Below are 27,388 nucleotides of genomic sequence, written 5' to 3' on the forward strand. Positions count from 1 at the left end.
CCTCGCCTGAGACTGACTAACTCAGCGACGTTATGAAAAAGCCCATAAAAATTCCTCTTGTGATCGATGGAACTCAACTCGGGTCTTTTCCACCAGGTGTGGGGAGGACGGCGATCCTACCAACTGTGCTAGCAACGAGGACTGCATGCACGGAAAAGAAATATTCTCGATTCGAGCATAGCAGTCGTTGCTTTCTTTCTTTTTTTTTTTTTTTTTTTAATCATGAATTTTTACTATTCGCAACGCGCCTGAAATGTAACGCATCGCGTACATTAATTTGTTTCCTTTTCTAATTATTACGAAAATTTACTTGTTTAATGCACTGCTAAACTCGGATCGCTCAATGGCATCAATCTGCATACGAACAAAGCAGGCATTCCTTCGTAAATCAAAATATTCATTCCTATAATTACATGAAGCAAGAATTAAATACAATTTAATACAATGTGACTATCAGCTATTGAAGGGTCCAAAGGCTGAAACATAACAACCACTGGGCGAAAGCAGACAACTATACAGACAGTCTGCTGGCGTAATGCCAGAACTGACATAGGAGTGATATCTGTTTTGTAGCTGCAGGAAGTGAGTAAAAAAAAAATAATAATAAAATAATAATAATAATAAATAAATAAAAATAAATAATCTCTTCTACTTTGGTATCTCTTCTGTAAACCATTCGAGACGAGTTGCCGTCTCCTTCAGGTCAATGCTACACAAGAACACATAAATAAAACAGTACGAAAAAAAAATCTGACAATGTCCTTCCATCGAGAAAAGCATAAAGGTAGTCCTCTTTATTTATTACAGGACTGACAGTTCATTATTTTATTGCTTTATACCATCAGTCATGTTAACTTACAATATTCCTGTGTGTGTGCCATTGCAACATGATATATCTCGCTAACAATATAAGAAAATATCATACGCCACCAGAGGTTAGAAGCTTTGACATCGTGCATTAAACGAGACTTGCCTCATTAATGACAGGATCCCTCAGTTTAAAGAACTCAGGGGAGGGGGGACACATTTAATACCCTATTCAAGAGAACAACAAATGCGCAAGAAAGAAGGAAATAAGATTTGGATTTTGCCATCCCTAATACAGAGTCACTAACCAGAAGTAGGGCAGCAAGTCAGTGGCATCCGTCGTCTTTCAAACAAGTTAAATCTTTGCAGCCTGATCACGAGGACGAGCGGTTAACAAATAACAGTTCTAATCATTAGCTGAGAGAGCGTGCTACGTGTTGTGGTGTGGTGAAAATTCTCACTAGCAATGTGCCATTTGATATGGACTAGAAGAAGAACAGCACTGTACGGATATACTCACCAGTCGCAGACAACTTCCGATCTTCTATCTGAATTGCCACAAGACGGCTTCCACTCATTTGTTAGAATGAAGTGTTATTCATTCGTCAGGTAACCCACACATGTGTAACCAAGAGCCAAACCTTTTCATCTTCACACACTTATGCCTGTTTCCAAGAAGAAAGTTTTTTGTCAGGTCAGCCTACAAACATCCGCACAAAAGCATGCCATTCATCCCACAAATTACCAAACGTGGTTTCAACAGGGTAAACGCTCACCATTATTCGAAACAGTCACCTCACATCCTGTTTCAAGTAATTTCCATTTCGAAGGCTGCTAGCCAGCCAATAGAACTGATCCAATTTCAATGGAGTTCTGAGGCTTATATCCTTCTATAAGCGCATGATGCACTTTAATTACTGCAGTCGAGGGACACATCCTAATGCATCGAAAGAGGCATGAAACATAGAGTTTTGCACAATGCAATAAAAAGTAAAGTGCAGCCATTATCAACCCACTGCAGGATGGAAGCCTCCTCAACAATTCATGCTGAGGGAAATGGATCATAATCTGCCACTCTGGTCCAGTGCGGGTTGGCAGATCGACCGTATTCAGCAGTCAGGGGCTTGAACCCCGGTCTACTCAAAGAGCGTGTGCTACTGCACTGCCGCTCCTGACCACTCGGCTACGGAGACCTCTTAAAAGCTAATAAAGTACAATGCAAATGTGATATAGATCCAATGATCACTGCACCACAATGAGATGCACCAGTGGAAGCAGAAAACCAGCTTCCAGTGCATCGCAAGACAATACAGAGGAACAACGACGTATGGGGTACCTTTAGGACGAATATCGCACAGTGCCACAAGGAGACGCGTGCGCAATAATAGTACAAGATATCAAGTAGCAGGTACCGTGCAACACTCCATGTTTTCAGCTTGCTGAAATCGGAGAAGGAAATCCAGTCCATTACAAGACAACAAGCCCAAGAAAGGCTAGAGTAATGTGCAATGAAAAACACTTACATGCAAGCCAGCTGATCCACATGTTTGTTATTCGATGTTGTCCCAACCTCTTATCCTTACTAATGTTGCTGTAGCTCCAACAACAAGCGCCTCCTCCTAAAAACCTGGAATGCAAACACCTGAACAGCCGCAAAACTCTTTTGACGTGAATACGTCTTTAAATTCGGTCCGGTATGGGGAGGGGGGGTCTCTACGAAAACTCTAGAGACCAAAAAAATGGCAACATTTGTCGCGCTTATATCTCGTAAACTATAAATGATAATCTAATGATTTCAATTTTGTTGGATAGAAGATTTATGTCCGTATCTAAAATGGTGAGTAGTAGGGGTGTGCAGCGGTGAGGGGTAGCGCTTGCGCGTGAACACTGAAAATGGCGCCGCCGCGCGGCGTTTGGGGAGTGTAACTTTGGATTGCGAAGAGATAGCATCGGCCTTTGATAAATAAAATTATACTTCACTTATAACCACCAAGACTTTATTCATTTACATCTTACCCTTCCTCTAATAACACAAAGACGGATTCACGCCTTAAATGATCGTGGTTGTATCCCCCGTACACAACCCACCCCAATTTTTTGTAGTGTTTTGTTCTATTTCGTGTTCCTAATCCTCCCTAAGTCCACAAATGCCGTGCGTACGCTCTTCTTCTTCTTCCAGTCATATAGTTCCCTGAAGAGCTGTTGTGGCCACCAACAAATTCCTCCAATTGCATCATGTGCAATTCGAGCGGCATTGCAAAATGTCACGCCCAAAAGTTCCCATCCTTTCACAGCAGTTTTTGGAGTTGGTTTTGTTATGGTCTCTGTGGCATCAGAGACCATAACAAATTTGCGTACGTTCACTTATCCCTAATTCATATAACGTAGCATAGAATGATCCATGGCTGTGAGAATGATATTATGGTTGCCAACGAGAATCCTATCAATCTTTCCCTCCTACTCATATGGCTCCTATGCACAAGCAACATCGACCCGATTAGCATTACAGGGCGCCTCCGTAGCCAGGTGGGCAAGAGCAGCAGTGCACACGCTTCTTGATTAGACCGGAGTTCGAGCCCGTGAGCCACCAAATATGGAGGATGTGGAAAGGTCAGGGAATGACCACCGCATATCCCCGGAGCAATATGGCCTTAGTTGCTAATGCTCCTAAAAATCAAAATAATAACAAAAAAAAAAATAAATAAAATAAATAAATAAATAAAATAACAGCATTACAGGCTAATCTCAATTCATTAGCCACCTCTCCAAGAACGTTGTCCATTTATTTGCACTATACACAACCCATTCCTCTCAGCACCCACATTTTTGCTCGTACTCTTCTTCTTTTATCTTTATTTTCTGCTAAGAGACGACACCCCCCCCCCGCATACGGCTATTGACCAGGGGCTGCTTTTAATCGTTAGACCCGTAGTCCTCCTTTCTGCCAATGTACTGGCAGAAAGGAGGACTACCTTTCCTATATTTCCTGGGTATACCAATTAACTGTGCCAATCCAATGTCCGTCCGTTCAGCAACCAATAGTCGCGCCTTTTCATACTCTGGGCACCGTTTATCACGTACCGAATAGATTGCCTTGCGTCCTCGAGACATACAGTAGCGCAACATGGCTCCCTATGCGTACTATTACAGTTGCGGTAAGTATGCCCACTCTTGTCACAATGGCTACACATCGGTTCATTATGTCGACAGGTTTTCGCAGTATGGCCAAAGGATTGACAATGATAACAAATTATGACTAAATGCATTCAGTCTGTAAGACATCAGAAGCCTAAGAACGCCCTACCCTGATTCAACAGATATTTGTAGACTCACCCAGAAACTTCTAATATCCACTTTCTGTCTGTCTTCGCCCTGTTTGTGCTTCGAAACCGTAATAGCATCTCATTGTCTATCTCCAACCTGCTAATGCCCATATGACTCAAGTTCCTATCATGCAGTTCTCTAAAGAATTTCCCCCTTGTCTGCCTCAGTATCCACATCATGAATAATAACTTTGAATTCAGGGCGCTTTTGTTTCGAGAACGTCACTCATAAGCAACGGATTCCCCATAAATCTTTACTTGTTCCACATTATGTTCGCTCTCTATTTCCAATACAACTTCTCTTTCCGTTATCTGTCTTACGTTTCTTACTCTTACTTTTTTTAACATTCCTTTCATCGCCTTCGTCACTGCCTCTTGAGCATCTTTCCTGGTTTTCAATGTCCAATTATCCTTAGCTTCTGATAATAATGCGATGACTTTCATCAGTAGCCTTTGTCTTAGCCAGTCCTGCCTATTTCTCATCAGTCACTACACTTTCAGAATCTGAATTGCTAATAACATCACTGCACAGCATGTCCCTTCCCAGTTTGTCATTCTAATCTGAATTGAAGGTCATATTCTGTAAGTCTCGTATTTGCATCTGATATGTTTTAAATATACATTGAGACAATTTTCTCTATAAAGCTTCCATTTTGGACTGCTAACTCAGTTGAAGTACTGTTCAGTCCCCCATCGCGACAGGATTTCGCTTATTCCAACTATGTTGAGATCATTCTCTTTATCGAAAAGAACATATACTTGACCGTAACATGTTAGTCACCTCAGTTATCGTGCACAGGTATGGCCTGCCACGGCTCTCATTACCACTGGTAACACTGTGATCATGCCCTGAATCTCGGAAGATCTCATCCGGTTCGAAGTTGGGCTGTAACTTCACATTTACTTCTTCTACAGCGAACGAAATCTCTCGAAAGGAATCGGGGCATTGAACTCTACTTAAATCATTCATATCTGTCTTATTATCGTTTTGACCGTACTCCAACAGAACAAGATCCATCTCAATATTTCTGGTAACGCTATCAAGAGCTGCTTGCAACTCTTGCGATTTACAGTTTCCTTCGCGTCATGCTTCACGTGTTCTGAATATCTCTAAGATGCACGTTCCAAGGCGATTTGATCAGTGAGTCTGAAGTCGCAGTAACAATTGCACCATTTGCTCCATTTTGATCATTCCTTGTTAACAGTAGTGCGGGATATGGTTCATCCTCCTGAACGTTATCACATATAGATAGCGGGCTGTTTCCAATGCAACACTAGACACAACATCCTCCCAATGCTTACTCGATGTCTGTGTGTTATCAGCAACCGGCTCATGAGATGTCTCAGTTAATTTCAGACGGTCAATATGTAAAAACAATTATATCGTTATTATTAGCATATTTTTATTTTCACATCAGTGGGCAACCCAGGAACAGCCTAGTTCGGCTACAGGGGTGTACATAATAAATATTCAAGGCGATTACAGGTTACATTGAGTTTAAAAAAAAAATTATGAAAACACATTGTATTTATAAGTAAGCTGACATAACATAACACTGAAGTTTTAAACCTTTGAACGTTTTGAACTTGGCACAGTTCTTTCAGGGTGTCCTGTTTGTAGCGCTTCGAGCTGCAGAAAGCTGAGGCATCGATTCCGAGGGAGTTATATGGCCCGACCGTATTTGCCGGAAACACTGATCCTAGATATTTCAGGTTTTGTAGTGAAGATCGTGGAAAAGGTGTTGCGCTGCACCGGGTTCGTTGGATGGTGCGAGAGTCTGTCATCATAGACGACAGACTCTCGGTTGAATCCATTTAGCCACATGTCGGTTGAATCCATTTGACCACATGTCGGTTGAATCCATTCGGCCACAAAGGAGTTGAGCCAATGTGTGTAGATTCCTCTCCTTGATGATCGTTTCCCATGGTTTCAGGCCGAGGTTTGCATAGAGTACGCTCCGAGAGATGGTAAAAGGAGCCATCTCAGGAGCCAATACTCTGTCCCAAGGAATCTCTTGAGTTGAGCAGGGAAGGCCCCTGACCAAAGCACAGATCGGTACGGGGATCAAATTTCTTTGGACGTAATCCAAAATTAATCCTCGAGGCCTAAGACCGACCAGCTCCTGTCGGATTGCCCAGAGAGCAGCAAGCGTTTTCTGCCTGGCCATATTGAGGTGATCTTTGGAGGTTAGCCTGTCATCCCACTTCAACCCCAAATTGGTGTGAGAGTTAAACCTTTTAAATGGCGGTCCCGTTGATTTTGAGTGTAAGTTTATTCTTTGTCTTCCTTTTTGTGAAGGTCATTTGAGCTGCTTTCTATGGATTCAACGAGGATTAACCCCGAGCGAGACCACGTATATAATCTTGAAGTTCAACCAGGACGTTCTGTGTTTTAAAGGCGACTGCATCTACTTTTGATGGCTCATCTAATGTGACGAGTATTTTGAGATCGTCAGCATATGAGAGGAAGTTTGGTGCTTCGCAAGGAAGGGCTGTAAAGGAGTGGCAAAGAAGCATGAGGAAAGAACTCCCCCTTGTGGGATGCCGACAGAGGTCGTGATGGTGTTCTCGTATGGTTATATTTGATAATACACTGAGTGATCATTGAATTATGACCACATACCTAATACTTCGTAGGTCCTTCTTTTGTGGCGCCTCCGTAGCCAGGTGGGAAGGAGCAGCAGTGTGTAGTACACGCTTCTTGATTAGACCGGGGTTCGAGCCCGTCACCACCAAATACGGAGGATGCGGAAAGGTCAAGGAATGACCACCGCATATCCTGGAGCAATATGGCCTTAGTTGCTAATGCTCCTAAAAACCAAACAAACAACAACCTTGTTTTGCCCTCAGTACAGCAACTATCCGACGTGGCATTGATTCAACAAGATGTCGGAAGCGTTCGGGACGTATGGCCAACCAAGCTGTGTGTAACGCGGTCAGCAATGCAGGTATGGAGGTAATTGGTGTATCCAGACGCCTGGTATGCCTTTCTATAGTGTCCCACAAGTGCTCTATGGAATTGATATCGGTGAGTTCGGAGACCAATCGATATCCTGGAAGTCAGAACTGTGTTCCTGAAACTATTCCTGCACAAGTGCCCGATGGCTCGGCACATTGTCATCTTGGAAGACACCATCGCCATTCGGAAAAAAGTGTAACATAGCGGGGGTGTACACAGTCAGCAAGCAGTTGATGATAGCGGAGACCACTGATAGTTGTTCCACATGCACAAGGAGGTCCAAGTTCCTGCCAGCGAAACATGCCCCAGACCATACAACCGCCTCCATCGGCCTGCACCAATGTCTAACTTGCATTCTCTTTGCACCAGGCGAGTCTTTTACGCCGATGAACCTTGGTTAGAAGAGGATACCGTAGGGGTCGTCTGCTGGTATAGCCCATACGTGCGGGCGTGCGACGCATGGTCATGCCATATATTGTTCCGGGTTGGCCCGTGTTGTATTGGGTAGTCAAGTCTTCAACAGTGCTGCGCCTGTTTGCCTGTATGAGTCGTCGGACCCGGCGTTCACCTCTAACATCAACCTTTCGCTAACTTTTTCAGTTTTACCGTCGGGTCGTTGTTTGACCATTTTGACGCCAGTCCTGGTACACTTTAACTACGGCGGCTCTCGAACACCCCATCAGTTCAGCCGTTTGGAAATCGAGGCACCAGCTCGTCGAGCACTCACAATCTGTCCTTTATCAAAGTCCGATAAATCCTTCCTTTTACCCACCACGCTTGGAATTTTACTACCTACTGAACCCCTGACACCTTATCTATGCTATGTAGGTTGATTAACTCAGCACTCTCGTACTTCACGTGATCATCGGGTCGCATTCAGTTTTCATAGGGGTGGTCATAATTCAGTGATCACTCAGTGTAATTTTCCTGTTGTTAAGAAATTGGTTTAGGATAACAAGTAGGTTTCCTTCGATTCTGAAGTAATAATTCTAAAATTTCACTAGCTCTCTTTTGAAAAGTGCATCAAAAGCTAGGTTACCCTGTAAGTTATTACATATACCCATGTGTATTGTGTCTGTAAAAATTGCTTGTGTTCTCTGGTCGATTTGCCTGTTTCGCTGAACGAAAAACCCCAGTTTCTGAGGAAAACACCTTGCTATCTACACCTGAGACGGACTAATTCAGCCACGGACTGAAAAAAAGCCCAGAAAAGTGCCTCGCATTATCGGCGGGATTCGAACCTGGACATTTTCCACCCGGCGTGGGGAGGACGGTGATGATACTACTGAACTACCGCGCAGACATGATCCTTATGTAGTTGTCATCCTTGCGCTTGCGTTCAAGTTTCCGTTTTGGCTTTTTCTCCCTCTCATTCTCTTTCTTCGATCCCGTCTCATGACTGCAATCCTCACACTTATCCAGAGGCAACGCTTCTACAGACAAAGTATTAGCATGTGTGTGATATCTGCCGGGTATTAAGTTCGATCCTTTTTGAATCTGCATACGAAGTTCTTTCTCAACCCCAATAAAGTTTATCTCATGAAGTTTAGACAGTCCTATATCCTCAATACTTTGAAGCTGAACATGGAAGACTGCTGTAAGAATTGGAGCAGTATCGCATTAAGGGCAAGTTGCACCATGGATAAAAGGATGGTTGAGTGGGAGAAGACAGAGAGTGGACAGTGCATACATAACCAATGGACATTGTGCTTTGTGGACTAATGTTATTAGTGGAGTTCCCCAGGGCCCATTGTTGTTTTCTATATTTATCAATGATAATGACGAAGGTATATCAGGCTTAATACCCAAGTTTGCGAATGATATAAAGGTTGGCAGGGTGATGTATGCTAAAACAACAGGAACTGGAAAAGTTGAGCTGAGAAATGGCAATTGAAGTTTAATGTTGATAAATGCAAAGTACTGCCTATGGGTAGCAGAAACCCCAGAGTAAAGTATCAACTGCACTTAGGGTAGTGGAAAATGAAAAATACCTTTATTATGCAGTCAGATATAAAGTTCTCTGAGAAATGCAGACAGGCTGCCAGGACAGCTCATGTGGTTTTTTCAATGATATATAGGAATTTTGCTAGCAGGGATAAGGTGATTATCTCATTGTAAAAGACAATAGTCAGGCCACATCTTGAGTACTGCATACAGGTCTGATTTTAGCAAGGATGTGGAGTTGCAGGAACGAGTACAGAGAAGGGCAATGGCATTGGTGAGCGGAACAAAGGAATTATCATACCAAGAAAGGCTTCAGTTCTGCAAATTGCAGCGTCCAGAGACTTGGCACCTGCGAAGTGATCTGAGTGAGGTGTTTAAGGCTTTGAATTGATTGAGCAAGCTGAATACCGATGGGATTCTCCCTCTTGCTCAGACCGCACACATAACCTCGTGGGTAGCACAGTTGGTAGGAATGCCGTCCTCCTTGCACACCTGGTGGAAAAGACCTGAGTTCGAGTCCCGTCGATGTCGTGAGGAATTTTTATTGACTTTTTTTCACAACATGGCTCAGTTAATCGGCCTCAGGCGTTGACAGGATGATTTTTCTCCCGGAAACTGGCGATTTTCATCCAGCACACAGATCTCAGAACACACGCAATTCACAGAAAATAAACACGGAGTAATATGGCCTTAGTCGCTAATGCTCCTAAAATCTTGCAACAACCACCACAGACATGAGGGGGCACAAATTAAAATTGAGGAAGGACGGTTGCAGAATAGATGTGCAGAAATTTGCCTTTAGCCAGGGGTGGGGTAGTTGATTGCTGGAACAAACTTCCATTTGTTGTCGTGGAAGTTGATAGTTTAGCCACCATTATTTATGGAAAATTGTACAGTTCAATCTACATGTGTTAGTGCGTCATGTAAAGAAGAAAACAGATACAACATAAAATGCTATATAATAGTAAGTCACAACTGAAAGAAATTGATATTCATTCAACTGTGAAATAAAGATGGCACAGAAAGTTCAACTTCCACTTCATATAGATCTTATCTACTACAGTACTACAGCATATTGGTGCGCTGCCAGTTAGAATCATGCACGTAAAAAGTGCAATTTAAGTATACGGTATCTATAACCTGCCCACCATGGTTGAATAACTAGTAAAGGACTGCAGTGGCTGTATCTATTCGATATATTGGTTGTGTAATAATAGGGTGTACCCCCAAATCTTAATGATATATTTTCAATGTGAATTATTATTATAAATATTAACTTCCACTTTTTAGCAACACTCGAGGTAGTACCATCATTCTCTCTCTCTCCTAGCTAGCAGGTACTATTTAAAGGGCTAGTCTGGCTTTCACGCCTTTATGTAAGGTAACTGATATCAGTTCAGGAATTAAAATCGGACCATACCTACCTGTATGCAGTCTATAAACCCAATAAGTATCATCAGCAGCACAACCCCTTTAAGACGCACTACATCCCCATTTGAAAGAGTTACCCCAATTCAAATCATAAAGCAGCTGATTCCTTATGCTAAAGCACAGGAAGCCATCACCAGTAAAACAGCTGGAGAACGTTCTAACCGTTAAAAAGTATTTCTATTATAATCGGTAAAGAAACGCCAAATTCAACATAAAAAATATCATCACAGGTAGCCTTCACTTCCTAAATCAGAACATATATTTATTTTCATCTGCAACATCGCTTTATTAACAAAATTGTAATTTAAAAGAAGAGCTATGATAACATGACCATACGACGGGAGTTGTATGTATTTACTGTCGAAGGGTGGTTATTCGGACATCCATATCCACCAATTTAGCATCCATATCTACCAATTTAGCATAATACCAAGTTCTTTTATATGGTATGTTAGCCTACATGTGTTGTAAAGTGAAACAGGCTACTCTGCCACCCGGTGATAGCCCATTGAGCAAATACCACCTGTTGCCCATCACTGGCACGGAGCCGAACTGGATCTACTAAATCTGGCGGTGCACATCGTACCTAGATCCCGCACTCATCAGTAAGTGTGCGAGACTGGTGAGTGCCAGCAGTCCCGCTCCTGGGCTGCCCACAGGAAAAAAAAAAAAAAAAAACGTGCACCAACCAGGAGAATGCTCCTTACTAGTGAATGCAACAATCCCGATTCATGGTTATTCCATAAAGCCTGCAAAAAAAAAAAAAAAAAAGTTTTCTCTCTCCCCCTCCAGACAGAACGTCTATCCGTCCAGTGAAGGATGCGACAGAAGTTGGACATGTGGACATGTGTTTTAAACACAAATTAGACTATGGCACACCACCAGTTGTAAAACTTGACAAGAAATCACTTCCACTTGTCCGAAGCGCCAAATTGTGAGGAGACCCTTAAATGTTAGTTATCTCCACCATGATTCTCCATGATGATATACAAAACTCTAAATTGGCCAGAAATTAGTGTAATGCTATGTCTGCGTACTCACTGCAGAGGAACTTACTTCAACCCTGAATAAAATTCAGTCAAACAAATGTCTTGGTGATGATATGACTGATAATATATTTATGAAACATTTTTATGACCTAAACATTTATGACCTACTTAAATTATTCAACAACTGCTTAAATACTGGAACGTTTCTCAAACCATGGAAACACCATTCTTACGATTTTACATAAACCTGGTAAGCCACTAGACAATGCCAGATCCTACCTCCCCATAGCCTTGCTCTCTCACCTAAGAAAAGTGTTAGAGACACTAATCGCTAATAAAATTATCACACTGCAGGGAGCTACAAGCTCCACATTCTCTCTTAAATACGGTTTTAGGCAAGGCTTGGATGCGAAGACGCCTTATTAGAACTTCACCACCTTATTGATAGCTCCACTTCCAAGTACATTATGGCGATCTTTATCGATTTTGAGGGCGCTTTTGATACTTTATGGTGGGAGAGCGCCCTCAGTAGACTCCGTTCCAATCATTGCTCTTCAGCTTTATAAATTTGTTAGAAACTACTTTGCTGATCGCACCGTCACCATGATCACTAAAAGCACGAAGATTCACAGATCTCTCTCCCGTGGTTGCTCCCAAGGATCAATTTTGGGTCCCTTGATTAGGAACCTAGTTCTTGATGATTGGCTGCTTAGGACGACTGAATTTCAAAATGTGCAACAACTTGCGTATGCAGATGACCTTATCATTTTGGTGAATGGAAACTCAAGATCTGATTTAGAACTCTATGTCAATAAAATACCCTTTGAACTATCGTCTTGGTCCTCTAAGAACAAATTGAAATTATCCCCAACGAAATCGAAGATCATGATTTTTAAACACAAATTAGACTATGGCACACCACCAGTTTTAAAACTTGACAAGAAATCACTTCCACTTGTCCGAAGCACCTAATTTTTAGGAGTCATCATCGACGACCGCTTTTCCTTTACTGCACATATTCAACATCTGTCCGTCAAAGTTAAGACTTTTACCGCAATGCTGCTCCAAATTACCGGACAAGACTGGGGATTGAACACTAAAACCCTACATCTATTTTATAATGTTGCCAGCCTTTAGTTTAGACGTACTGCACTTAAAACTGTACAAACTAAGTTATCCACTATTCAACGTTGTTTTCTCCTTAGCCTACTTCACGTTTCTGAACAGTATCAACTCCAGCTCTACAGATTCTTGCAGGCACTATACCACTTGACTTGCATGTTGTATTTAGAGGGCTTCGCTTTTACATCCGCAGAGGCATTTCTACGGAATTTCAGAAATCATTGTTAATCCTCAGGCTGATCCCAAAACTGAACGAACTCGATGCTGGAATTCTATCGAAAAAGGAGCTATTACAAAAAAATTCGTTCCCGACGTAACTGCACTACTTTCATCATCCACCAGAAAATCGTTTTCACCCTCACTGTTTACCTCCTATATACTGTACTAACTGGACATGGTTCGCTTAACGCAAAACTCTTACCAATTCAGACTTTTTAATACAGTCTCCTGTCGATGTGGGCTACCAGAAAACTCTCCTCACGTACTTTTTGAATGCTTGAAAATACAATCTGTTGCCTCGTTTGTCGTGCTAATGACGTAATGTCCAAAATTTTGCCAAAACATTTGGACATTTTTGCAAAAATGTCCAAAAGTGTAGGGAGAGGAGAGGGGGAAAATTAAAATAAAATAAAATAGAGGAAATTAGGAAATTTATTGGTATAAAATTAATTATCTGTAGTCGTGACAGAATGGTAAATTCAGGTAGACTTCGCCAGCTGTATATTCGAGGCCACGTGATGTTAAAAAATATAGTAAATTTCTCGCAAATCGCTATAATTGTGAATTCATGTGGCCGTGCCAGTGTGAAAATAGAAAATATACTGTATTTACTTATTATAAAGATTTTGACTTTCTTAAAATGTTAACCATACAGATGTTCAAAAAATTTTCAGAACCACTGCGTTACTAGAATAAACTAAAATATTTGAGAAATAAATTTCTTTTCTCCCTCGCGGTGAATGTACCTCGATACCATCCCGAAAGATTCCAATTTGGGTTAGCGATGTCTGGTATAATTTCAAGGCAAATCAGGTCTTCAAGTGGCTACAAACAAATGGCATGTGTTTCTAAGTTTGTGAGAGAGGTGAAAAGTCCTACCCATGATAGGGTTAACTCAGATATGCTTGATAAGAACTTATGAAATTACTTCCATGAACAACGGGATTAGAACAAGAATCATCCGACGGTTGGAGAATGACACTACTAATTATCATTTAAGGAGCTCCCTTACTATCAGAGTACGGTGTTTTCCAATATCCAGAAACTTAAAAGTGTTGGGTGAACGTTAGATGGCACGCATGAATCACGCCGCAGTTCAAGATAATACTTAACACGACTACAGTTGAACCACTAGTTAGCTTGAATATTTTATTGCTAGCAGCAGGTACTATATTAGCACCTACGTTATTTCTTAAAAAAAAAACAAACTCCCACGGCAATCCAGTCTAGAATAAAGGATATACGCCTTTCAACTGGCCAGTGTTTTGCAAGGATCGAAGGCTTTGCGTTAATACCAACTACGTATTAAGTTCCATTTGCAACAGTCAATTATCACATTGCTTGTCATTTCAAAAATACTACAGAAATATAAATTGTAAACAGGAGAGAGAAAAAAAAATAAAAATATTTCCGCACCACACAAGATAGAAATAAATACGAGTGGAAGTTGGAGATCACATGCCGATCAATGTAATAATGAGAATGTATAGCAGCTTCGATTTGCGTTCGCATAGTAAAGAGCACAATGACTCACTCTCGCCAAGCACACAGACTGCTGTTGATCCCTAGCGGGAAATGGTGGCAACCACAATGATGGCAGATGTCAACCTCGCGTGCTAGCCCGTTTTTTCACTGTCACGTGCAACTCGGCAGTAGCGTGGGAAGGGGGGGGCATAGTTGAGAGGGAGAAGGGAAGTAGTGAACATCTAAGTGGAGTGTGAATCACGTGAGGTAGCTGGCGCAATAGATCGCACACTGGAGTGAAACTTCATTCATCACATACAAAATAAACATACCTAGGTGGGCGGCAGAGGGCTAGGACGACCTTTCACACTTGGGACAGGAGGGCACCGATTACACGGGCGGCTCTAGTAGCCCTCTAAACTCAAAGAGAACCCTGGCGCTGAAATGAGAAGGCTGGCAACCAAAATAAACAAGATGAATGCCAGACTGGGCGAGATAGGTTCTCCGCAGACAAATAAGGAGAATAAGTAGTGTGATACTTAGAGCAATTGTGATGACACCCTAACCGGAGCAGGCCGTGACCCGTTCATTTAATGAGCTACACGATTTAAGAAAGGGTGGTGTTTTCTTTATTACACAAAACAGGTTAAAGTTAGACAATTCTGTTTGCCATTCGGTCATATTTCTTTGCTAGACATCGGATATTCGCATGTGCTCCATAGGTAGAGTATGTATTTATAAGTGAGTGTATTTATAGAATCTGATTCCGTTACTGTTCAGTTAGTTCTGGGCTGAGCATTCAAATATTTATACTCGTTAGCTTGACCTGATGCGTCATTCAGTTAATACAGAGAATATCAGAAAAATAAAGACTGAGAAATTTCAGATGGGAGGAGGTGATTAATAATATTGCATTTTTATTGCTACCGAACACCGGAGTGAAACAATACCACTGCAAATGAGTTCGCACAAGCAATAAAATTTTAAATTACGTACATAACAGCCCTGAAACAGTCTGACAATAACAGCAGCCTTAATATGTGAAAATTTTTACAGTTATCAAACAGACTAAACTGATGTTAAACACATTTCGAAATAATAAAGGAAAGAAAAAAAAAAAAAACTAAATTGACAAGTAATCGATATCCTATTCGATACCTCAAAAGGATGATTCATTCTTGAATATCTTTTTGGGTGGGGAAAACTACGACCCGTATATTTTAGACCTTACTACCCACATTACAATTGCATAAAGTATGCGAAACTTTCTCCTCCAGTTTAAAAAGTAATGACCAGAATAAATATCTGAACAAGCTGGGTTGCGCATCACGCATTGATGAAATTTTAACTATTCTTGGGTTTCGTTTTAGTGCTGATATTAAGTGAGCTTTAATTCCCAAGTCGCCCTCTTTTTCTTCTTTAATTCAGTTCATTCACAAGTAGCAAGTGAAACACGATTTTAACATTAATTAAAAAAATTATTTTAATCTTGGAACATTAACTACGCCAAATTCGAAAAACTGCGTACAATTATACTGCATTATGTATATATTATATTTAAACTGCATACATATCTTTGCTAGTCATAACTCTCTTAAAAATTAAAAAAGGTTTTAGTCATAATCCCCCCCTCCTCTCACTCACACACATCTAGTACAACCGATCGATAGTAATTACATTAAATAACTGTACAAGCAGGGCATAGCCTATCTGTGCGTTGTACTGAGAACATAGTTTGCGCTATAACTAGTGCAGCTAATGGGCCACGAAACACCCATAACGCGCGCGCGCGCGCGCTCACACATGCATCGAGTTCATATTATTGAGACATTTCACCATGAGCTGCCTAGGTACAGCACTACACACTTTAATTAAAAAAGTACTGCCCCAATGTAAAAGTATATTGCTATTTATTTAAAATGTTATGCCACTGTCCAGACCATGGTTTTAATTTCAGGATAAAACAAGTCTTGAAAAGGAAAAATTTTAGGAAACGGAACGATCGCTACTAATAAAATTTTACTTTTAATAATCAACTATGTACATGCATTACATATACGTTTGACGAACCGGGACGTCGTTTCGGTGCGCTCTAGCCCATTTTGAGCCCTGTTGATAATAATAATAATAATAATAATAATAATAATAAACACTCCTGAAGGTCTTTCACCACGGTTTAGACCTTTGGGGGGGGGGGTCATCAGAGGAGAAGTATGTATTCCAAGTGAAACTGACAACTCAGTAATGAAAAATATATTCACAAAATACGAGATGTTTGTTGATGTAAAAGTTTAAAAGCTCAACGAATTCAGGGCAACGAATTTAGGCTTCATGCTGTGCGAGCTATTAAACATTTACAGGGTACTTGTCTATTATACTCCCGCCAGTGTAAGTTATAAATCTAACTTGACTAGTGTATGGCGTATTTATTTATGTATATTTACCCATTACAGTTTCTGTAGCTGGAGTGGTGACATCGTAACTACTGGCAGGAGGATATAGGTAGGCTGCAGCCTCAGTTTGTATAGTAAAAAACTAAGTAGAAAACTAAGTTTGCTACTAAGTGCAGTGATCTCAAATTGTGAAGGATTACTTCTCTATTGGAGCAACTTTTTATTTGAATTCCGGAGAGAAATATAGAAGGTCATAGTGAACAGCCTCCACAATAATAAAAAGTAATATAGTTGTCCATTGGAGCAATTTTTTTTTTTAAGTGAATACCGAGACAACTCGGTACTGCCAAATTACGTGATCGATGCACTAAGTAGCAAACTTACCGTGCTCAATGAAGTGCGGAGTTGTGCGAAAGCACCGGTGCCGCTTGTCAAAAAACACTATGTGCTCAATGGAGACTCAAACTATGCTATACTTGTACTATTGTTTTATAGCTCTTGTACCATGAAGTCTTTGCCCAGATCCAATCACCGAGTCTTCAGTTATATGAGTATTAGAAATAAACAGCACGGAATAATCGTTAGTCCAATCGCGGTCCATCGTTCATGAAGGTGGACCACGTTACACAGATAATATTTATCATCATGTTCGGATGAAGCGATTTTTCAGGTATCTGTGAAGCGAGGTGCAGAACGCTCTGAAAGAGAAAGCGCAGACGGAGACTATGCAGTAAAGATTTCCTGGTTATTTAAGATGAAAAGAAGGATTAGATCTGTAAACCGGTGTCCGTATCTGCTGTCACTGATGCACTTTAATCTTTTCACAGACGATTTGGATACCAACAATAATTTAGTTGCATAAATTCAAAAATATTTTACATGTACGTAAGATCGAAATTCAGTCATTCTATGGCAGACAGTGGTGTACAAAATCTGTTGGGGGGGGGGGGGGGGTGTAAATCAAAATTATCCAAATGTAGGTGCTCTTACATAAAAATAAAGTTTACCATTACTTCCCTAGCTATTCGCACTTTAGCGTCCGAAGAAAATAAGACTGAAGTAAAAAAACAGAAAGAAATAAAAAGAAAATCAATTCTGAATTCACTTGTCACATCGAGTTGCTACAATCATGTGCCCAACTGTGTGATTCTGGGTTGCAGCATTTTGTTTCCTACGATACAATCAAAATCAAGTTCAAAAGTTTCGTTTTTTTTTCTCAATTAAAAAAAAAAAAAAATGAAACAGCAGTTCGCATTACCCATACAGCTTCCTCCTACCAGGTTATGCATCGCTTGCCAAATTGAAAATTGTAATTGTTCGGAAAACAGGTGTCCAGGAGCTTGCATGCAGCGCTATTTCAATCCGGTCATTGAAACCTGGATTCCATATGATGGAATCGAGATTACATGTCAATGACGTCAGATATGGACATCAGTTAGCAGATCTAATTCCTCGTTTTTCTCCTAAATAACTATAAAATCCTTACTGCATAGTCACCGTCTGTGATTCCTCTTCCAGAGGATTCTGCACCTCGTTTCCGCAGATACCTGAAAAATCGTTTCGTCTGAACATGATGATAAATGTTATCTGACTGTGAAACATGATCCATCTTCATGAATGGACCGCGATATGATGGAACCACAATTACAAGTAACAGAATTATAGTCCAGAAAACAAATAACCAAACAAAACATTCCTCTGTGAAGTATGATCAAGAGAAAGATCGAATCATTTCCTTGTATTCGAAAAGACCGCCACGTCGTGGCAATCCTTTTCCCACGTGCACAGAGAACAATTTTAAACCATTTAAATGTGCACAGCTTACTCCCCCCCCCCCCATTTTAGCAGTTTAATACAGGCTACAGACACTCGTTTTGGTAGAAAAGCACAAAAACAATAACAGTAATCGTCTTTTGCAAAAAAAAAAGTCTCTTGATATCTTACGAAATGATGATTTTAACGAAAAAATGGATGTGGGATGTAGCGATGAATTTATGGCAGGACTAGATTTTAAATAAAATTATCTAGTTCCCGTGACAACTCCTAACCCAGATTCTCTTGCATTAATTATCTTGTGTTTTGCAATTAGACGCATACAAGCTTTAGAACACAGCACATGCTACAACTATCATATCATTTTTAAAAAAAAAAAAAGAAAAGAAAAGAAAAAAAGCATAGAATTAGTATTTAGCCACAAAGTTGACTGCATCCCTGGTGGAGCGGTGGGGGGGAGAAGAGAGCCTAACATGTAAGGTAATTGGATTTGATGTTTTATTTCTCGTTCAAAATACGGCGCCTCCGTAGCCAGGTGGGAAGGAGCAGCAGCGCGTAGCACACGCTTCTTGATTAGACCGGGGTTCGAGCTCGTCACCACCAAATACGGAGGATGCGGAAAGGTCAAGGAATGACCACCGCATATCCCGGAGCAATATGGCCTTAGTTGCTAATGCTCCTAAAAACCAAACAACAACCCGTTCAAAACACATCAAACCATTATGTCGGAGTTATCAATACTGCTCTCAGATCAGCCGACGACTGCAATACATGCAAGACTTCATTGTCATACTAAAAGAAATCACGATCAGTTTTCCTGTAATAATAATAATAATAATGGTAAACTGCCCTGGCTGCTGCATCTCAAGACTTTTCACGTTTCCTCCGTTATGTAATCACATTTTTCGTCTGACCAATTTCCGAGTTAGAAAACTCAAAAGAGATCCCAAGTTCCTCAACTCTTTTCATAACCAAAATTGAAACCAAGTAAACCATTATTTTTAATAAATTATTATAATAATGATAAAGGTATGTTTAAAAATACCGTAAAAGTCATATTAATTAGGGTTAGCCACTATTTAAATTACCTGTTTAAACTGCTCCTCAAAAGTGTATTTGGACTGATCCTGACTCTGAGGGTCTCTAGAAGCCGAAGACGGAGACAAACTGTTGGCAGTAGAGGAGACAGACGCTAAAGAATTGACTGTTAAAGACGTCGGAGGAACGCCACTAGCTACTGTAGCAGCAAGAAAGCCTGGCGGGAGACGATGATGGTTCGGCGGGTGTTCCCTAGACGGATACAGGTAGTGGCTTTGTGGCGGAGATAGTGACGGAGACGAAGATACTGAGGTTACAGGGACTGTCACGTGAGTCTGTCGCTGGACTGCGGCGACTGCCTCCCTCTGCAGCCTTTCATTGTGGGCCTGTAGCTCACGTTCTATCTCCTCCCTCTCTTCCTGCTCTTGCTGCTTTAGCCGAGCTAACACTTCAGGATCTCCTATGTCTTCCATTTTCAAATGACTCATAGGATCACTTTCCTCTTCTCCCTCGGATTCGAATTCGGATTCATTGAGCTCCTCTTCCGGATTGGACTTTGAAATAAATAACACCAAAAGTTAAACCAGTAAAAATAAAAACAGGTGGACAAATAACAAAAGTTTAATAATATAAAATTGTATATGCTCGTAATATGGCACTTCGGTTCACTGTCTTGAGTGTGTTGTTTTATTATTACTACACTGGAAAATTGTTACACTCGGTGTTTCTTAATGCTGCTGAAGAACAATTATGAATGGGTATAAGTGCGCATGAATGTACGTATATGCATAATGTTTAACGGCAAGATTTACATAAAAATGTATATTACTAGTTTGACATGTTGCTCTATTATTTCAAACACATGGATGGATGAAGACGCAGGGGAAGAAAGAAAAGGGCTGGTTAATTAAATAATAATCAGGCAGTTACCGAATGAGAAACTGTTATGAAACAGCCTTTTTATTTATTTAGCTAAAAGATAACTGTTTCATAACAATTTTTCATTCATAGCTAAGCGAAACGAAGTATTTCAAAAGAGCACGCTTAATTACGTTAACATTAGTATTATTAATACCAGTAATGCAAGGAAGCGAACCTTTTCTGCATCAGCCAAAAATAAATAATAAAATAACAAAAATTCAAATAAAACAGAATATTCATATTACTTCCATTCCTACAAAGTAATCATCCAATTCTGCTTTCAGGCAAATCATTCCAATGTTTGATAACACGTTGCAAATACGTGAAGATATTCAATCTTCTGTAATTCCCTGAGATTTTATATTTGTGACCCCCTGATTTCTATCTCACCGACGAGAAAGAACAGACTTTCCTTGTTTATTTTACTGAATCTCTTTCAGTGTACACTTCAATTAGATCTTCCTTAGATGTCTTGTCAAAGTTAACACTTGTAAGCCGTTCTCCATATGTGCATCAATTTGCACTCGTCACCAATATGGTCGCCCATCTCTGAACTTTCTCCAGAAGTTCTACATCTTTTTTTTCGGTGAGGTCTCCAGATCTACCAAATGCGGTCTCACCATCGCCTTATAAAGATGGAACCTTCTACCTGCAAGCAAGAGCCCTATACATTAGAGACAGGCACCATGAGCTTTAATAACCGCCTGCTTACACTGCATTGTAAATTTCACGTGAGATTGAATCATAACGTAGAAGTCTTTCCACATGAACTACTCGTTATTCTTGTATAATCTACTTCCATTTTGAACATAAACATCACTGCACTGCTAATATACAGTATAATAAAAATAAAACGCGTCTGGCTGTTTTAACTATTAATATTATTTGAAATTAATTACTATTTGTTTTTCTTTTCAGATTTAGTGATTAATCCAACTGTTAAGAGATTAACAATACACGAGTTAGCAACAGACAATACCTTGTTTAAAAGGTTCGTCTATAATACACGAACGCTATATAACAGAGCATACACCATTACACAAATATTATACAATTTACTTTATTATTATTATTTTTTTAAATTACGCTGTAAAAGCTTGCTTCTTTGCATCATTTTGCTGATACTAATACTAAAATGTTAGAAAGCGCTTTTGTGAACATCAAGTGTACTACTTACTAAAGTAACTTTCGGTACTTTTTTTTTTTTTTTTCACCAAGGATGAAATCATATATTTTATTTTGAAAGTAGCGTTTTGCCAAATCTAAAAGTAACTTTTCTAAGATCATCACTGAAAGCAGTATTATTTGGGGAAAGCTAATCCTTTATTTCCTAGTTTCTGAATGACGAGTTAAAATTTGTTTAACTGTATGGAACGAGAAGTTGCATTGTCTGTAATTAAGACAGCCTTTTCAGGTAAATTAGGTAAGAGCGTATCTGATGCCCATTATTCAAAAATTACCGAATTCAGCTGACTGTGATAATCCCGCACTGTTGTGTTTGCTTTGTACACTAAATCTGAATTAGGAATAAATCCCATTTCTCAGCCTGTACATAAAACAATTTCAAAAACACTTCTGATTGACAGACGCCGCAAACATTTTGACTTTGCCAGCATTATAAAATGTTGTCCATCCAACTTCCATCAATATAAACAATAGGCCTACTTTTTCTTCTAAGTCGTTTACTTTTAGCAAATATCTTGTCCTTTTAAACATAATTTCGTCTTTTTCCGTTAAAAGCTTTATTTTACTTAGATGTTTTCCCAGAAAATCCGATTTCACGGAGAATTTTTCGAAGGAATATTCTTTTTAAAAGTAAAATTTATTTTTTCTTTCAGAAATAAATTAATTTAAGTATTGTTGGAACTCTTTTTCTCATTTATGTAAAATTCTTGGACAGTTCGCCTTATAACTTTTCGATCGAATTTACCCACAGAAGATAAGCCAAGGTTTGTAGTTCGCTTTTTCGAAGTTTTAAAAGAGCGATTCTTGTTATCTTTCCTTCCATCCTAATATTTTTGATGATTGTTTCCGAAAATTCAGTGGCAACAGTTGCACGCTTTTTTGCTTGTTGAAGTGGCAAACTTAAACTCCATTTAGTGCTTCCTTATCAAAATAATCAAGGCCTCCGTAGCCGAGTGGGCAGGAGCGGGAGTGCAGTAGCACACGCTCTTTGAGTAGACCGGGGTTCAAGCCCCTGACTGCTGAATACGGTCGATCTGCCAACCCGCACTGGACCAGCGTGGCAGATTATGGTCCATTTCCCTCAACATGAATTGTTGAGGAGGCTTCCATCCTGCAGTGGGTTGATAATGGCTGCACTTTACTTTACTTTATCAAAATAATTAACCACATTAAATTATATTTACCTTCACCATGTAAACTTTCCTTTTTGCATTCTTTCATGTAGATTGTACACTTCTTTTTGTTTTTGCTAACAGAACTCACAAACTTGAACGAACTATTAAATTAAGCAGTTGTGAGAAATACCGACAGCGTTTACCAATTCAATAAATCTTTATTTGTTCCTCACCTAAATCGTACTGTGGCACTACCTATCGCTGAAATGGAATCGTCCTGGCATATTACCAGACATGGTCACATTTCGTGCGGTTGGACAGTATATCTTTCTTCCACGGCTTGAACATTTTCCGTTGTTCTTGTAGGAGCATCAGCGACTAAGGCCATATTGTTCCGAGTATATTATCAGTAAATTGCGTGTGTTCTGAGGTCTGTTTTCTGCACGAAAAACCCGAGTTTACAAGAGGCAAAAAACATGCCACCCTCGGCTGAGACCGACTAACTCAGCCACGTTGTGAAAGAGGCCCATAAAAATTCCTCCCGTCATCGATGGGACTCGATCTCAGGTCTTTTCCACCCGGTGTGGGAGAGGACGGCGATCCTACCAACTGTGCTACCCACAAGGGTATGGCGTTCTGCTTTCGGGTTGCACCGCCTTTGAGCTATATGCATTAATTCGATTTTTGTGGACCAAAACACTGAAACTTTAGATTCACAGAAAATGTTACTCAATGTGAGGAATACTATTATGCAAAGAGAAGTGTATGAGTGGGCGAAAATGTTCAAGAGCAGCAACAGAAGTCTTGTCGAAGAAGACAGTTTGAATGATCTTCGTCGGCTACACCTGCTCTGCCACTTTCTTGTTCTGCATGTTATGCGTGGAACACCAAATGTGTTGCGAACCAATGTCAATATTGTGATTTCTCTCAGCATTTACTATGATTGATATCCACAAGAGTGCGTTTTGACGTTATCCGCATCAAATTGTAAATCGCCTTTGCTTTTTAAATGCCCTCGTAAATAAGGCAAATAAATATTTTTCCACATTGTGTTGCCTTCTTTATAGCAGCACACCTCACAACAACGAGCAGTGCAAGCATTACACTAGAGACTGTAATATGCTCCTATATAGGCCAATTCGTTTTAAATAGATTAAAAGTTGTTCTATATTTGCTTGATTTCCTAAGAACTGAGATAAATCATGTGAGTTGTTCAACGTGGAGAGTGACTGAAAAGTGTTTGACTGGATGGTTGAATGTAAGGGACAGTCAACCAGAAAATGACGGACCGTAATTTGGCTGTGACAGGATGAGCACTGGGGTGGGTTTTCTCCCAATAACAGGAAGGGACAAGTATGATGAGTGTCCAAATCTCAGTCTTGACTTGTACTACGTGATCCGCATCCCTCTTCTCCCACCCCACACCACGCGGCATTCCCAAGGTGGAATAACTATCGCTATGTAATTATTTACCTGCGTTTACACAGGTCACTTAGGAAAAGTCCTTTTGCTTCGGGTTCCATAATGCATGAGGAATATTGTTGCAACCGAAAGAGCACGACTAAAATATTTACAAATATACAAAAAAAAAAACATAAATAAATAAACTATATCGGGTACCTTCATCAGCTGACATTACAATGGAACATCAAATGATGCCAGGCGTGATCATGTATAAGACAGTGAAGCAAGAGGTTGGTGAAATGAAGACAGTTGTCTCTCAATGGAAGACAACAATGCAATTATTTACCTGCGCATTTGTAATGATATAACTGCCACGTCCTCCTCGCCCACTGGCTCGAATAAATATCACTAGGAGGAAAACTTTTTAATGTATAGAGAGATAATAATAATGTTCAGGAACAATGCTCCCATGCCCACTGCAGGTGAACATGTCAACATGGACATATGAACAGTTCACATACTCTGTACACTTATTCGAAAGAGCGACTTCCGCATAGTATGTTCAAAAACGTTTTTCTGTGCACCCTGGTTATAGCCTGCAGTCAATTGAAGGAGGACTGTGAGCCGTCTGTTGTTTCCAACAGAACACACCAACCACCATTCACCTCGACTGTCAACTAGTGGTGGTTGCCTGTCTCCCGACACGTCGGGTGATTGTTTTTGGGTGATTCTTTGGATCATTCCCACCACACCTTACTACGGCGGCTTCGAGCAATCGACAATGCCTGCGGTTGCCGAGATGCTGGTCCCTGCCTTAATGCCGCAAATCATTTCTCGTTCAAACCATCCGTTTCCGCACTGCACAGGCTCCGAACTGATGAAACGACAGGTTTTACCGTTCCATCACTATATATGCCGCGACTGTTGGTGAAGTCATTCCCAGGTGATATTGCATGCATCCACTCTTGGAGATAGGAATGGTTATAAAGTTTTGGCTCATGAGTATCACACACACACACACACACACACACACACACACACACTTATTTCGCTCTAACTTTAATCCTGACATAAAAAAATATGTCACTGAGTAATTTTCAATTTCATTTCTGGGAACGAAACCAACTCTTCCATGTTGTTTTTTTTTAGACTCCTTTGAAATTCATGACACACACAAGCAATAATGTAACTATCATTTCTCTACAAATCGATGCCTGATATTAATGCTTCCAGATCACGACAGAGCAGGTTTGTATGATGCTTATAAAAATTAAATTTTACTAGGGATGTATCATATCACGATTCGAGTCAGTGTAGGGGCAAAACCGACTCATATCCAGTGATTCGTGATTCATGCAGCGATGTTGTGCATTGCGCATTTATTAGTATTGGTAATAGTATCAGTAGTGGTAAATGACGCAAGAAAGCAAGATTATACACATCAACCCCCCCCACAACCCACCCTTAATCTGTCGATCACCTCTAATAATTTGCCTATTCCTTAAGTTCATTCAAACTACGAACTTCCATAACACCTATGGTACGTGTGTTCGAACAATCAATTACTCTCAGGCTGAAAGCATAGCTTCATATACGTATTCTGCAGTCGTCCTTTTGCAATTTATGCCCTCTTATGTGTGTGTGTGTGTGTTGTCGAGAAAGAGTAAAGTCATCAGCATTTAATTTACACAAAACTTCAACAAAGTGTCCTCACAGATGTCTTCCCAACACCGGGTGGAAAAGACCTGGCAATGACAGGATTTTTATGGGTCTTTTTTAATGTGACTGTTAGTCGATTTCAGACAAGGGTAACATGTTTTTTTTCCTCCCGGAAACCCACATTTATCGTGGGTTTCCGGGAGAAAACAGGAAATCGACCACAGAATGCATGCAATTTACAGACATATTACATATTATACGGCGCAATACGGCCTAAGTTGCTGATGCACCTAAAACCCAACAACAACAACAACAACAAACGCATCGTTTCAAAGCCATGAAATTTGCAGAAATTTAAGTCTTTCGTGGTAAGAGTTATATCCTTGATTGATTTGGCTGCTCTTCTCTGCACCTGTTCCAAGAGATAAACAGCCTTCCAAACCTACATGCAGTACTCAAGAAGAGTCCTAACCACGGCTTTATACAATGGGATAATCACTTTCTTATCCCTGCTGGTAAAATTCCTGTATATAATTGACAGAACTTCATGAGCTGTCTTAACCGCCTGTCTGCACTGCTCAGAAAACTTCATTTCTGACTGTACAATTACATATAGGTCTATTTCATTCTCCTCCAGTTTGGTTCGTTCTCCACCAATCCGCCAAAATAAATAGAATAACTTACCAATTAGGTATGCACCTAATTGGTAAGTTATTATGGGATTACTGCTGCCCATATACAGTACCTTTGCATTTATCAATGTTAACCCACTGCCTAATTTTTCTAGATCTGCTGCAATACCGTACTCTGATTATTGTCATTATCCACCCTGCCAACCTTCCTACCATCTGAAAATTTAAAAATAAAACTTGATATGCCTTCATCAATATCATTAATAATTGTAGAAAACAACACAGCACTGAACCCTGATGAACTCCACTAATAACAGTAGTTAGAGCAGTGCCCATTGATAACCACTCTTCTCTGTCTTCTCACAGTCAAACATCCCTTTATTCATAGCAATAACTTGCCCCAAATGTCACGATATTCCAATTCATATATACTATATTATTCATATATAGTATATATGGATACTTAATAAACTGGATAATAAACTGAACTATTACATAATAAACAACATATGGGTGCCTAATAAATTGACTCTTCTAATGCACCTCCTTTAGCTCTCAGAACTGCTTCAATTCGTCCGGATGGATCCACGAAGTGCCAAAAGCGTTGCACAAGGACGTTGGCTGATAACAATTACTCTGCAGTTGTTTCAGATGACACATCAGTGGGTCCGTAACTGATCAGGCCACTGAAGTATAGTAGTCTCCTTCATGTCCCAGACGATTAGAGCATTATAGCGAACATTATACTGCTGAAAGTAAACCCTAGCACAGGGATAAACGGTAAGTATGAAGGGATGCAACTAGTTGGTTGTTGTTGTAGCAGGGTTTTAGGATTTGATTTGATGTGGTTTTTAATGGCGCATTGGCAGCTAAGGCCATAATGCGCCAAGCCAAAGGTTTTAGGAGCATTGGCGACTAACGCCATATTGATCCGTGTATATGTTTATAAATTGCGAGTGTGTTCTGAGATCAATTTTCTGTTTGCTGGTTCCCTCGTGGGTAGCACAGTT

General features: G+C 40.2%; 1 protein-coding gene across 1 annotated transcript in view; it reads right to left on the reverse strand.

Moving 5' to 3' along the window:
- The window catches only part of LOC150089305 (AT-rich interactive domain-containing protein 3C-like), a 477,406-nt gene that overhangs the window by 288,010 nt on the left and 162,008 nt on the right, over window positions 1-27,388 (reverse strand). Inside the window, exon 2 of the mRNA XM_090368484.1 lies at window positions 19,513-20,016. Coding sequence (XP_090224610.1) covers window positions 19,513-20,016 — 504 coding nt within the window. The remainder of the gene's footprint in view (window positions 1-19,512; window positions 20,017-27,388) is intronic.

The sequence above is a fragment of the Mastigoproctus giganteus genome, chromosome 2, assembly GCF_048544385.1.
Source record: "Mastigoproctus giganteus isolate SK-2022 chromosome 2, ASM4854438v1, whole genome shotgun sequence".
In the NCBI taxonomy this organism is placed as follows: Eukaryota; Metazoa; Arthropoda; class Arachnida; order Uropygi; family Thelyphonidae; genus Mastigoproctus; species Mastigoproctus giganteus.